Source organism: Diceros bicornis, chromosome 5 (assembly GCF_020826845.1).
Source record: "Diceros bicornis minor isolate mBicDic1 chromosome 5, mDicBic1.mat.cur, whole genome shotgun sequence".
NCBI classification, from domain to species: Eukaryota; Metazoa; Chordata; class Mammalia; order Perissodactyla; family Rhinocerotidae; genus Diceros; species Diceros bicornis.
Genome location: NC_080744.1, coordinates 2,232,430 through 2,246,803, shown reverse-complemented (window position 1 = coordinate 2,246,803; position 14,374 = coordinate 2,232,430). Strand labels below are relative to the sequence as shown.

The following is a 14,374-nucleotide window of genomic DNA, read 5'->3' as shown; positions in this document are numbered from 1 at the left end:
GGAGCTGGGCTAGATAAGCTCTGTTTTCTCTTCCAGTTGTTTGATTGTATGAATGCATTAATTATAGACCAGAGTGATAGTAAAATGTTTAGTTTTTAAATTGTTCCTCCTCTTTATTTCAATCCTTCATAGGTAATTAGAGCAGCACAACTGTTGTCCGTAATACACTAGTTAGCACTGTAAGCTTTGAGCTATGTAAAGACATTTCTTTGAATTCAGCTGATGTGTCATGTAAATAATATGCTTTATGAGAATGTTTAGGTGATAAGTTTAGAGCAGCTGTGAGAGGACATAAACTATCAGTCTGTAGAAAAAACATCGGGTTCCAAGCTAGATGTCACCAAAATCAAGGCAGGAAAGGCTTTCCAGTGTTCTTCGATTGCGAAGCCCAGGCCAGAGTTTCTCTAAGGCAGATAAGACAGAGGCAGATCTATCTTCAGGTCCGAGGTGAGGAGGGGAACAGGTGGGATACAGTTTAGTGTAAGGAGAACATGTGTATGTGTATATGTACTATTTTTTTATGAAAGTGAGAATTTACTTAACATATAAATGCATTTTGTGCAAACTTTGCCAAGTTATAATTTGAAATGTAAGCTGCCCAATTCTCGTCGTGTAATTCTACAGCAGGTTTCTCAACCTCGGCACTACTGGCATTTCGGACCAAATTATTCTTTGTTGTTAGGGTGTCCTGTGCATTGCAGGATGTTTAACAGCATCGCTGGCCTTCACCCACTGTGTGCCAGTAGTACTGCCCCCCCACACCTGGAGCTGTGACAATCAAAAATATCTCCAAGTATTGTCAAATGTCCCCTTGGGGGCCAAATTGCCCCTGGTTGAGAACCACTGTTCTAGAACACAACACTCTGTTCTCTGGGTCTCACCTTGGCTAAAACTGTGCTTGGTTGAAAAGCCATCTATACAGCCATATCTGATCACTGTATAGGTGGCCGTCAGCAAGGACCCTTTCATGTGTATCTGTAAAAGATGTCCAATAAGGTGTTGACACATAGAGCCTTAGGTACTGTTGGATCCTATGAGTGTTGTCAAGGTGACACATGGCCTTCTCTCCAGGAAATGGAGCTCTTCCTTCCCACATATGAGGGCATTCATTTGTTCCATCTCCCTTGCCCAGTCCCTCTCCCAGTCCACACCCCAACCCCACAACATAATCTGCCTGTTGCTGAGGGTTTATATCAATTTATGTTCCAACACACAAGTTGGAGAATTGGGCAGAGTATTTCCCAAACAAAATCTCTAATGACTCAGTCTATCCTGGGTCCCAAGTGCATTTGTCATTGAACGTGTCATGATTGTTCCAGGAAACCACTTGATTTAACAAATTGTGCATAATCCCACTGTTTGTAGTTGTGGAAGTTAAGTAAAAAGGATTAATGTACTAAAAATAAGTTACGTGGTGATAAAATAAGTGATAATATGTAATGGTTTGGGGCATCTGTTGCTTCAGCCATTTGGTCTGCTAAGAAAAGTAATCAAAGTACTCTCAGAGTCAAAGCAATGATTTTGTAGAACCCTAATTTATCTTCTAAAATTGAGAAATTTATGTGTGTTTTTTTTCTGAGAGTTAGAGCCCCTGGAAATATTGAATTTTGTAAAACCATAAAATTATCTTTGGTAAATAATATGAAGTTGGAGATGAATATGAGCTATCAGACCATTTCCAAAAGAACATTAGATGCTTCACTCCTTTATGAAATAATTTGTTTATTTAATCACTGGATAAATTATGCTGGTATTTTGTGTTTGCTTTCGTTAATCAAAAGTTTTTGAGCACTTACTAGCTGCTGAACACTACATTAGGCACTTTTAAGGAGAACATAAAATTAGATTACCCAAGTTTTCCAGGGATGTGCTGGTAAACAGTTAACAATTGCTCTCCAGGAAAAACAAAACAAAAAGCCTTAATTTGTAGCATTTGCTGGTTTCCACCACTGCCCAATTTCAAGCTACCAACGTGGCGTCACTGAACGTGGAGTTGGATGGAGATGAGCACAGTCAGCTGGTCCCAACACACCATTGTGGCAAGTTTGACCTTAAAGACCTTACAGTCTTTGTAGGGAGCTAGAAGACACAGACATCAAGCCATTAAAGTAGTATGTAGAGCAGTTTATCTTCAAATGTGAGTTAGGAGATAATGGAACGAGCACGTAAATGTTGAAAGGTGCTGAACAGAGAGGTGACAGAGCCAGTTTGGGTGGTATTTGGAACGCTTCCTGGGGATTTTGAGCCACTTTTAAAACCCTGAGAGAATGATTTCTCATTCTAAGCCTAAGAAACAGGGTGAACAAAAGCCTAGAAATAGATAGAAGCTTCCTTCTCAGGGGACACAAATAAATGAACTTGGCTGAAATAGTGGGTTCATTTGGGGAAAGGCAAGAATTAAGATTTATGGGAAAAAGAAATAGCTGTTGATCATAAATATTAGGCCAAGAAAAATGGCACAGATCCTTCCTGCTCAGGAAATGTCCAAGGTTAAAAACAATATTTGGAAAACATGACTTAACAGCCATACGGAGCTGGGAGAGAGGAGAGACAGAAAGTGAGGAACAGGTTGTGGTTCCGTCTCCAGGGTGACAACTGTGTGCCGGTGTAAATGCAAGAGATGCCACACTGGGTGTCAGGTGATAGGGAGCAGAGAACAGGAAAAAAGAGACAAAAATGATGAGAACAGTAACATGGTGGATAGTAATGAGAAAATTGGGAAAGGTGTCTATTTCTGCAATGGGCTGATCAGTTCTTTTTTAAAATTATTTTATTTCATGATAATATCTATGAAATAAAGAGGTTAGAAAAAGGTTGAGGGATATAATGGAAAGAGTTATTGGGAGGCATCTCCTTATTTGAAATGATTTGATTTAATTAACTCTAGAATCTAATCCTCTAATGATTCTAGAGAAATCTTTAACCTCTTTGAGGATGTGCCAAAGGTTTGAGTTCAATCATGCCTCTTTTGAAATAGATTGAATTTTAGAGTGTGCAATTTAAAATAGATTTATATGTGATGTACAGTTTCTTCCTTGATAGTATTTCACTCTGTTTATAATTTTCAATCACAGGTTATGGCACACAGCCTGTTTGGGAAAAGAAAATGAAATAATGGTATTTGGTGGGAGCAAAGATGATTTACTTTCCTTGGATACAGTAAGAAAATTTCATATCTAAATATTTCCTCTGAGTAATTGTGTTATGCAAGCTAAATTGTTATTCAACAGGATTGTTGATATTCCCACATTGCAAACTATGGAAGGGCATGAAATATTACTCTGTTGTGTGATTCATCTTCAGAATGAGTGGGTTTTATGAAGCATTTCAGGATATTTTGGGTTTACAAAACAAAATAGGTCTATTAACTTCGTTAGTTAAATTATTAAGAAGAGCTTTTAAAGAGTGACTCTTCTTTTTCTTTTCTGTTTGAACCTCCCCGTAGTATGGGTGTTTATAATTTTATTGAATTAAAATATTTGTAAGTAATAGTTGATACATAAAAGAGTATATATAATGTATATGTAAACTACTAAGTATAATAATAAGTACCTATGAAATTTGCTACCTAAGTTAACAACCAGAACATCATCCACACTAGCTTCTGCCCTCAAGAGGAAACTACTTTGAAATGTTTTGAGTGTATTTTATTTTTATTTTATGTACTTTTTGCCACTGCTTCACCCCTGTTTTACATTTGAGTTTAAAGCATTCCAGTTTTAAAATCTGATAAAACTAAAGTCAAGGGAATAACTGAGGAGCATTTGGAGTGGATTGTCCTTTCACTCCTAGCATCGTGGAACATTCAGAGCAGGATGGTGACACATACTCCGTATGTGATGAGACAGGAGTTCAGGATGGGCTGCTCTGGTTTGCATAGGACACTTGGGAAGAGCAGGACTCTGAGCCGGCAGGGGTGGGGCCTTAGGGGCCAGGGCCCAACCAAGGGGCCCCGGCTCTCCTACTTCTGTCTCGTCAGCGTAGTTATCTCTAGAGTTGCCCCTACAGAGGTGAACCCTGAAATAAGGGGGCTTCTCTCCAGGGAATTTGGTTTATTTTAAAGTTTTGAGGCCTCCAATTTAAATGTTATTTATATTGAAAGTTTTAGAACTTTCTTAGAATTCAGTGCTTCAGTAAAAGATTAAAACCACAACTTTGCATTTAATTGAAAAGCAGATTTTGTGGTTTGTCTTCTTTTTCTTGGCACTAGAAATATTTAATTAGGATACAAAGTTTATCATTAAAATGGGAATTCTGATTAGAATCGTGATCATAAATTATGAAATTCTGAAGACGTATTTGAAAGGATGAGAGAAATTTTCTGTTTACTCTTTCACATTAACTTTTAGATGAGAGAGTCATTATTCAAAAAATCTTCTGGATCTGTGATTTTCAAATTAAAAATTCCCAGGAAATCCACCACCTGGAAAAGGAAGACAAGATAGAGAGGAAATTTTAAAATAAGAGTCATTTGTAGGAAAAAAGTTCTGCTTAAAAAACGAAAAAGCTTGAAAACCACTACTATTCTCATTTTGAACTCACTGTTCTAAGAGAAAAAAATGTTTCTGATTTTTAAATTTGTAATTATATAGACTATGGTTTGGTAAAAATTTGGTCACTGAAAAAATGGTAACCACATGTCCAAAGTTTGTGTGGGTAGCAGGTGTGTGTGTGTGTGTGTGTGTGTGGTTGTATGTGTGTGTGTGTGTCAATAGCTAGAGAGATTTATTTGCTGCTTTACATAATTTCTTTTACATTTATAAAATAAAAATATTCAATTATTAATGTATTGTTATTTTTATGAAAAATCTTGATAACTCCTTTTTTATGTTGATCAGGGTCACTGTAATGATTTATTGATCTTTCAAACACAGCCTTATTCATTACTCAGGTAAGCAAAGTCATTACTTTAAAATATAAATGTTATTAATGTGTGATAATTTTTTCTTCTTCCCCTTTTGGGAAGCATTATTATATTTCTCAGGTAGTTTATGACTTGAATTTAAGAAATGTTTACATCTTCCTGAGAGTGTAATCAAATTTGTAATAGTGACCCACACACCATGGGGATTTTTAAAAATTAAATTACACAGTACAGTCACATTTTTGTTTTGTTTGTAAAATTGCATTTAGTTCATTTGGGACTATTAACATACTGTATTTCCTTGATTCTAGGCCTGACTTTTTCATATCTTTACTTTTCGGAAATCAGAGTATGTCTAATAATAGACACATGCATTTAATTTAGTAGAATTTCTTTCTTTTAACCTCAAACTTCAACTCTGTCATTAAATTGGTGGTGTGACTTATAGTGTTTGAGCTCATACACTCACTCTTACTTTAAAAGGAGTGTATATGAACTTTAGAGGGGGTTGTGGAGGAAGCCCCTGTTTCTGCCTGTGGGAGTCAGGAGGAGGGATTTGAGTGAAGTAGAAGTTGCTAGTGAACAAGTGTGGGTACTTTATGCAGCATGAATAACATGAGTGAAGGCAGGTGAGGGGAGGGAGAGAGGGCGAGAGAGAAGATGACATGCTGTATGTCAAGGAGGACACTGTAACTTCCAGAGCTTTGACAGCTGGAACCCCTTCAACACCTCTGTGCCAGCTCAGACTGGACCTTCCTGAGGTCTGTCTTAGCTGCTCCTTCTGTTAGTGCAGTGGTTCCCAAACTGGTCTGTGCATGAGAATCTCATGGGGAACTTCAAAATATGTTGATGCCTGTGTTCCACCCCCACAGATCGTGATTTAATTGGTCTGGGTATGACCTGGATTTTGGGAATTTTTGAAAGATCCCAAAGTAGTTCCAATGTGCAGGCAAAGTTTGGAAATAGCTGCTGTAATGATTTATACTGCCTTGTATTATTACTTAACTTGCACTGTGAACATACTACTTTCCCCAAGTAGATTGCAAGTTCCTTATATGCAGGGATCAATAAATATAATATTTGAGTGCCTCGCATAGGAAGGCAGTGTGTGCTATGAAATGAAAAGTCATGACCTTCCCTTAAGTTGCCAATAATATAGAAGGCAGGCTTTCAAAAAATTATAATAGAAAAATAAAATTGCTTTAAGAGGAACATATACAAAGTGCATGAGAATACTACAGAAGAAGGCCCTCTGTCCACGTAGTTAAGATGGCAAAGGATAGGGAAGTCTTTGCAGAGGAAAAAGAATTTGAGACAAGGATTTGCTATGAACAAGCAGTGCAAAGGTGTTAGTGCAAGATATACATATAAGAGCCTGGTGTGTTCTGGGAATTGTGAATTCTTGAGTATTCCTGGGATGTAAGCATGAGTAGGGAGTTGTAAGAAATGAGGTTAGGGGCTGGCACCGTGGCTTAGCGGTTAAGTGCGCGCGCTCCGCTGCTGGCGGCCCGGGTTCGGATCCTGGGCGGGCACCGACGCACCGCTTCTCCGGCCATGCTGAGGCCGCGTCCCACATACAGCAACTAGAAGGATGTGCAGCTATGACATACAACTATCTGCTGGGGCTTTGGGGATAAAAATATAAATAAATAAAATAAAAAAAAAAAAAAGAAAAGAGGTTGGACAAGAAATCAGAAACCATATGTCATCTAGCACCTTTGTCTCTCATGCAGAGGTGTTTACATTATCTTGTGGGAGATTAGGAAGCATTGAAAAATTTGGAGCAGAGGAATAAGATGATCATATTACAAGTTAGAATATTCCTCTGGCAACGGTGTGGATGAGAGATTGGAGGGAGATGTGAGTGGGTTAGGAAAATTGGTAGAGACTATTCCTGTGGTCAGGCACAAAGTGAGGGTCTGATCTAGACAGTGGCAGAGGAGCTGGAGAAGGGAGGGAGACAGAGATATTCAGGAGAAAGAATGGACTTGGTAGTTGAATGGATGCCAAGGGAAAGAAGAGGGAAAAATTAGTGATAGAGGGACTATGGAGAAGGCAGTGGGTTTGAAGGTGGGATAGGTAGAAATGATAAATTGGGTTTTGGACATATTGAGCTTGAAGGACTTATGGGACCTCTAGTGGAGCTATCCATTAAATAGTTCCGTGTATAGAGAGAGGTCCTGGCTAGACATAAAAGATTTAAGAATCACTGGGGTACGAATGGGTGTAGGTTAGCTCTAAGAGTTTTAAGAGTAACGATGAAGCCAACAACTGAGCATTAAGAACTCATAAGATCCGAGGAGTAGGCAGAGGAAAGGAAGACACAAGAGAGTGACCAGAGAAGTTAAAACTGAACCAGGAGAGAATGGGAGCAAGAAACCAAGGGAGGAGGGAACAGAAGATGGAGAGACTATTACTATAAGTAGGTCATAGAATATCTGGGTTGAAAATGCCGAGGAGTTTGGCAGTACTAGGAAGTTGTTGGTTAAGGTGATGGTGGAAGCCAGGATGACTTCTGGGGACAATTACCAAGACCAAGGAAGGACTGAGCATATTTGTTTATGTGCTGAGGGGAAGAAACCAGTGGGGAGTAAGTTGTTGGAAACACAAGAAATGAGGGAAAAGTTGGTGGAGCAGGGTCTTGAGGAAGTGGATTTTAGCAAGCAGGTAATTGAATTAGCCCTTGACTGGGGGAAGAACACTTTTCTTTTTTTTTCTTTCTTTTTTTTTTTTGTGAGGAGATCAGCCCTGTGCTAACATCTGCCAATCCTCCTCCTTTTTTGCTGAGGAAGACCGGCCCTGGGCTAACACCCGTGCCCATCTTCCTCCACTTTACATGGGACTCCGCCACAGCATGGCTTGCCAAGCAGTGCGTTGGTGCGCGCCCGGGATCTGACCCGGCGAAACCTGGGCCGCCGCAGCGGAGTGTGCGCACTTAACCGCTTGTGCCACAGGGCCGGCCCACTTTTCTTTTAAAATAGTGGGGAAGGAAGTAAGTATGGCTATAAAGACATGAATTTGTTGCTTGGGGGCAGGGTACTGAGAAAGGTTTGGCTGATAGTGAGATATCTGATAGGAAAGCAGAGAGGTGAGGATATGAACTTAAGAAGAGTGGTGAAGATTTGAGATAGCTGCTGAGGCGACTGTGAGAAGATGCTGGCAAGGGACGTGTAACATGCAAGTGCTGGGTGCTCGGGAGGGCTCAGCCGAGAGAATAGAATCAATCTGCAGAGGGCCAGGGCTGTAGAAACATGGTTCTCTCTCGCAGCACTCAGCAGCCAGGTTGCAGATGCGCAAAGGAGATGGTTGGCTGAATTTACCCATGGTTGGAGTTTAGTCAGGGGGGTATAACAGAGGGACCGTGGAGAACGGGATTCAAGTCGCTGGTAAGAGAAGGATGTGCATAAGGACTAGGCTGGATAGGAAAGACAATTAAAACTGGAGGGGTCTTCTTCTGGTCCAGGAGGAGGGTATGGAAGTTTCAGATTTCAGAGGAGGAACTGTCCTGAGTGAAGTCGTAAAGAGGAAAAGCGATTTGCACACAGATGCTAAGTTCGATCAAGAGAGGAGCCTGTGGTGAGCCAAGGTCCACAGTGGCCGGGGAGAATGAGCAGGAGGTTAATGGATGGCAGCACCTGAAGCTGACCTGACAGCAGCCTGGAAGCAGCCTTGAGGGGCGAGGAGAAGACTGACATTGGCTCCTTGACTGTGAAAACGGAGATGAGGGGCAATTCATACTCGTTTCTCAAGAAGACTGCACACAAAGCAGTTTTCTGTAGATTTCCGATAAAGCAAAGACAGAAAGTCAGAGGGAGCAGAGGTGTTTGTATTCACAGCTGGTGTTCCAAAGAGCACACCGAAGAGGTTCGGAAAGGAAGCTAAACAGCGATGGGGTAGATGAACCAGTGTAGAGAAGGTAGAAAGCAGAAGGACAGACTGGATGGGCTTGTGTTTGAGGCCAGGACGAAGAGCGACCGTGTCGCCCTTGGTACTTAGTACAGGGCTGCTGAGAACGAGCACGTGCCCTTTTGATTCTGAGCGTATTTTCATAATCAAAACTTGAACATAGCAGGAATTTAGTAGTATTTACTGCATGAAGCATGTTCGCCACAGCCAGTGGTCCACCATGCAGCCAGTGTGATCAATTTATTTTAAATGTGAAGTCAGAGGCATTCAGCATTTACTGTGTTGAGATAACTGGGAAAAAACAAAGAAGAATAGGATGCGGTTCCTCATCTCAAAGAATATATATGATCTAATGTACTTGTGGGATCATGCCCATCATACCTTTGGGGAGAGAGAGATATATATTTTAAAGAAATAGCTCTATTATTTATTCTGATAAAAAATAAGGTGTACTTACCAAGAAAATTCATACAATATGAAAAGTATATGGTAAAAAAAAAAATCACCTATGAACCATCACCTATGATGATCATTGTTAAGTTTGGTGTATATCCTTCTAGACTTTAAAATGAAAAACATTGTGGACTTAACCATGCTAAGAAGACATTGGTCTTAGTGAAAGCAGTATACATATATGCATGTGTGTGTATAAAGGGTCAAATTATGCATGCTGCTTTATAATCTGCTTTTAAAACTTATATTATGGATATCTTTCGTGTAAATATATAATCATCCAGTGTCATAGGTATATATTTATGTTTGTAATGACTACATAGTGTTCTATTTCACAGAAGTACAATTTATTTGCTAGTCTATTGATATATATTTGGAATATCTACAATTTTTGAGTATTATAAAAATTACGTGTGTAATATTTTTTTTTTTAATTTTATTTATTTATTTATTTATTTATTTATTTTTCCCCAAAGCCCCAGTAGATAGCTGTAGGTCATAGTTGCACATCCTTCTAGTTGCTGTATGTGGGACGCAGCCTCAGCATGGCGGGAGAAGCGGTGCGGCCTTGCGTGCCCGGGATCCGAACCCGGGCCGCCAGCAGCAGAGCGCGCGCACTTAACCGCTAAGCCACAGGGCTGGCCCCGTGTGTAATATTCTTGTATATTCCTTTGGAAAACGTGCATGTCTCCTCAGGAGAAATTCCTAGAAGGGATATTGATGGATCAGAGCATATGCACATTTTGTATCATGATGACTCTTCAGTGGCCCCCTCTGCCCTTAGACGAACTGCAGATGCCTTACCATGGTGTCCAGGGCCACCACTTCCCTCTGCCTCCCTTCCTGCCATGCCCGCTCTCCCACTCTGCCCTCCAGCTATATTTGAACCACTCAATTGCAGTTTCTGTAATGAATCTTACTTCTTATCTCCAGGGCTTTGCAGGTGTGGCTCCTCTGTCTGGAATGCCTTAGTTTGTTTAATTTGTTGAGACTCTCAAGGTCTCAGCTTGGACCTCCCATCTGGAAAGTTTCCCCTGGTTTGCTAAGGTTGTCTTGGTTATTCTTCCTACCTGATTCCCATAGAACCCTGTCATGGGAATTTCATTTTATCCCACTCACAACATTTATAAAGCTTTATTGTTAATTGTTTATCTTCTTCACTAAATTGTAATCTCCTTAAAGGCTGAAATAGAGTTTTTCTCAATGTGGGGTTTCCTACTCCTAAGACAGTCCCTAGTATGGAGTGCACACTAATAAATATTTGTTGTGTCAGTGAATGAATGGTAATGATGGAGTCCATTTCCTCATGTGACTCTTCCCTTCCCCCATTGTCGAAGGGGCCCAGGAGCTATTGTGTCCCCATGGCAGCAGAGTTAATTTACACCAGATATAAGATTCATTTCATTTTCTTGTACTTCTTCTGTATATACGTGGAACATTTTCACTCTTACTTCTTATTTAGAGTTTTTGCAGAGTAGAGAGAAAAGGCTTCGTGAAAGTACGGAGGAAGATATAAATCTCTAGAGTGTAAACCCTTGTAAAAATGACAACTGAGGTTAACCACAGCAGAATCGAATGAATCTATTTTTAAAACTTTAAAAAAAGATTTACTTGCCTTTTTGAATTAAAGTTTATCACTTGAAAGAGATGCTTTTTTGATAGTTCTTAATAAAGTTTCTTTTGGCTTTAAAGTACAAAACCCTCTTCAAAGTAGCTTAAGATAAAAATGGAATTGTATTTGGAAGGACAAAGGGGAAAAATGAACACCCCGGCCCCGAGAAGGGAGAAACTTAGGCGGGCTCCTGTTGGCTCTTTGTTTTTAAGAAATGCTCCCTTCCTCTCTTCAGACCTGCTCTCTCGGGGTCGGCGTAAGTCAAGGGTGCAACCCCGTGCAGTCATTTATAGAGGGGGTATGGGAGGACTGGGTCACGTGGAATAAAAATAGATGTCAGATGCTTCATCTTGGGGTGGCAGAAGAAACAGACAGTTCTCAGAGACGAGTAAATGGTTATTGCGCTGGAAGGATGTGTGAAAAGGGGTCTGCTACAGACTAATTTGCCTTGAAATTAAGTCTGCATCCTTTTTACTCAAAGAACATTATTCATGGTAAGTTGTAATTTCTGTTTCCATTGGATTTTGGTCAGATACAGTCCCTATGCTATCAAAATATACAATTACTGTGATGCTCTGGAAAGAACAGTTATCCTTTCATGTTCCAGACAATCCAAAGGAAGTACATAATTATGTAAAATTTTCATAATGATTTTTATTTTTAAGAATAATTACCTATAAATATAACTTCAGGTTCAAAAACTAATAATTCTGTCATGTTTTGTTTACAGGTCATGCCTTGACTGCATTGGTAAAAATGCTATAATTTTAGAAAGTCAGATATCTTTATTACCTCCTAAACTTCTGCAACAAGTACTCAAAAAAATAACATTTTGGACTGCAGCTAATCACCGAGAGGAACAAAGAGCCCAAAAAGAAGAAACGGAAAACAAGTTATCAGCAGATCAATAGCAATTAAGTTGTTATATACCCTATATATTTAATATGTTTAAACATTTTAATCAGATGGTATATTTACCCCCCAAATTGGACGTTTTATTTAGAAGATAAAATTTGATACAAAAATGCTATGTTAAAGTGATTATATGGTGTAGAATATATGGGAATAAGATGTTAATGGCAGATTGATTTATGTTTATATTTGTAAAATAATTTTCTTATAAACTGCAGCAAAAATATACTTTCTGAAAGTAGGTACAATTGTAAGAGATTTCAACTTACTTTGTACTCTTTACTGGAAAGATTACACAAATTTGAGGAGAATAAGAAATTATCCAAGGACTAGAAATCCCCCAACATAATGGTAGATGGATAAAAACACCTCATATCAACTTTCAGAAAGAATAGATTTTCTCAAGTCACTTTAAAATTATCTAAAGCTTCTCATTAAATAACTCAGTTATTTAAATAGCTTCTCCTTAAATAACTAATACAGCGGGCCAAAATTATAAAAAACGCAAACACTGGTCTGGTATTAAATACTGAACTCCTACCCTTCCAGCACTCACCTAGTCAAGTGTTCTTCAGCATCATCATAACTGTTGCTCATCTTTGAGTAGGGGAATAAATGTCTTCAATTGTCTTTTCATTACCCTTAAATTATTAGTTTGTCCAATTATATATATACATAAAGGCAATATTTTAAAGTGTCTAAAGTGGAGGTTTATTTCATATAGACTTTGAAATATTGAGAAGCAGTACATTCATTAACTTTTGGGATACATTAAAATACATTTTGCCTTTGAAGAGTACTTCTGAAGTAATTCCCATAAATAGTGAAATGGGATGGTAACCTAGTAATTTGCGTTTATAGAAACCCCTCAGTTTAGCCCACACCATTCTACAGAGTTGGTGCTCAAGACCCAGGATATTGAAAATCTTCCCCTTTATTTTCAGTATTAACTGCCTATACAGAAATGGAACACTATATTTATCTTGATTTCTTAAAAAGTACTTTTGCCATAATTAAGAAATTGTTCATATTATCAGTCAACCCTTCCACTGAATTACTAATAAAATGAGTTACTAAAAAGCTCATTATATAAAGTTACTCTCCACAATGCCACCATGCAAGTTATCTCTGAAATTTAAAATGTTAGAGAAAATATATTTCTGTATTGAAATATATGTATAATTTATAATGAAAGTTATGGTAGTTTGTAGTATCTCATTAAATTTTAGAGATACATTTTATATATATGTACTGTAGTTTGGATGTGTAAAGCTTCTATTTATATATTAAAATATTTTTTTACATTTTATTTATTATACAAACTATATAGATTTACTATTTTCCTAGTTTTGTTAGTGTGAACCAGTCATTAGAGTTGATTGTGCAAACAATATTTCAGTGTAAGTTTTCATTTTTTCTTACTACTTTTAGGCTGAATAACAGATTTAGAAAATGAATCTCACAGGCAATATACATCTTAGAAGTAATTATTTTATTATTATGAACTTCAGTATCAGCATTTTATGTTTAAGGGAAAAATAGCAAAACCTGTTGGATAGTGATAGATGACATTGAGTGGAATGAACACTTTTTAAAATGGCTTCTGGATTATGTGAATGCCTTCTCTAGCCTGTTAGAAAAGCACTTCTGTTTTTAAATGATTTACTTAGAACATTAAAAGTTGGATTACTCTCTCAAAATACACACTCTCGTTGAGGCTTCAAGAGAATGGAAATCTATATATATTATCTATGGTGCACAAAACTGATGCTGTTCTTATTTGACTTAATATACTGTGATGCTTCAACAAGTTATATGTCCTGAGCTACCTCCACAGTAGGAGTGGCAGGGAATTCTGATCTTCACCTTCAATTTCCAGTTAAACGAGGGCTTCCCTGCTATCAGGAGACACAGCAAGTCTGGGAGCTGGCAAAGCCAGTTCTGAAGTTTCATAGCCAAGCAGTATTCATTCCTCACTTCCCACCAGCTGATGGTTTGCTCTCAACTTTTGTGTTCTTGACCTCCACAGGAGCCCAAAATGACGATAGCCTCATAATTTTATCTCTGAACGCTCCCTTACTGGCTCTTTGTTTGAAAGGTGACTCTAGATAGGTTGATGGTTTTTCCAGGTGGTTCACAAAATAGGTTTTCTCAAGGAAAGAGAATTTCTGGTCATCTTTATTATGTCTCTCAGGATATTCTTCCAGTTGTTAAGAAGGATTCTTTTGAGGTATTATCATTTTTATTATGATATAGTAAATATCATATCAATATTAGGGTACATTTTTTCCAAATTGTGTCTTTGCACAAACACCTTTTTAAAAAAATATTAGCCTTGTGCTAGAAGCTTAAAAATATTCTTTAGGACTTCATACTGCCAGCCTAGGCACAAAGTGATGTTTTCACCAATACATTATTTATATGTATGTGTGTATGAGAGAGAAATAATAAAATAACTCATTAAGGTAGACTAATTTTCAGGATACTACATACTGACAAATTAAAATTCTGATTCTGAACACTTTGAAGGAAAAGAAGCAATTTTAAGCAACAAATAATGCCGTCTGCCCAGCTTTTCTTGGTGCCTGTTTTTCCACTGTATTCATGTGATTCTATTGGAATTTCCA

General features: G+C 38.3%; 2 protein-coding genes across 3 annotated transcripts in view; one reads left to right on the top strand and one right to left on the bottom strand.

The window, feature by feature from the left end:
• Window positions 1–11,989, top strand: part of KLHDC1 (kelch domain containing 1) — a 44,352-nt gene extending 32,363 nt beyond the window's left edge. For both annotated transcript variants that reach the window (XM_058540624.1, XM_058540625.1), the window contains exons 11-13: window positions 3,075–3,159; window positions 4,839–4,891; window positions 11,566–11,989. In XM_058540624.1, the coding sequence (XP_058396607.1) occupies window positions 3,075–3,159; window positions 4,839–4,891; window positions 11,566–11,746 (319 nt within the window). In that variant the 3' untranslated portion in view covers window positions 11,747–11,989. The remainder of the gene's footprint in view (window positions 1–3,074; window positions 3,160–4,838; window positions 4,892–11,565) is intronic.
• Window positions 1–14,374, bottom strand: part of POLE2 (DNA polymerase epsilon 2, accessory subunit) — a 343,546-nt gene that overhangs the window by 71,928 nt on the left and 257,244 nt on the right. The gene's annotated exons all lie outside the window — the stretch shown is intronic.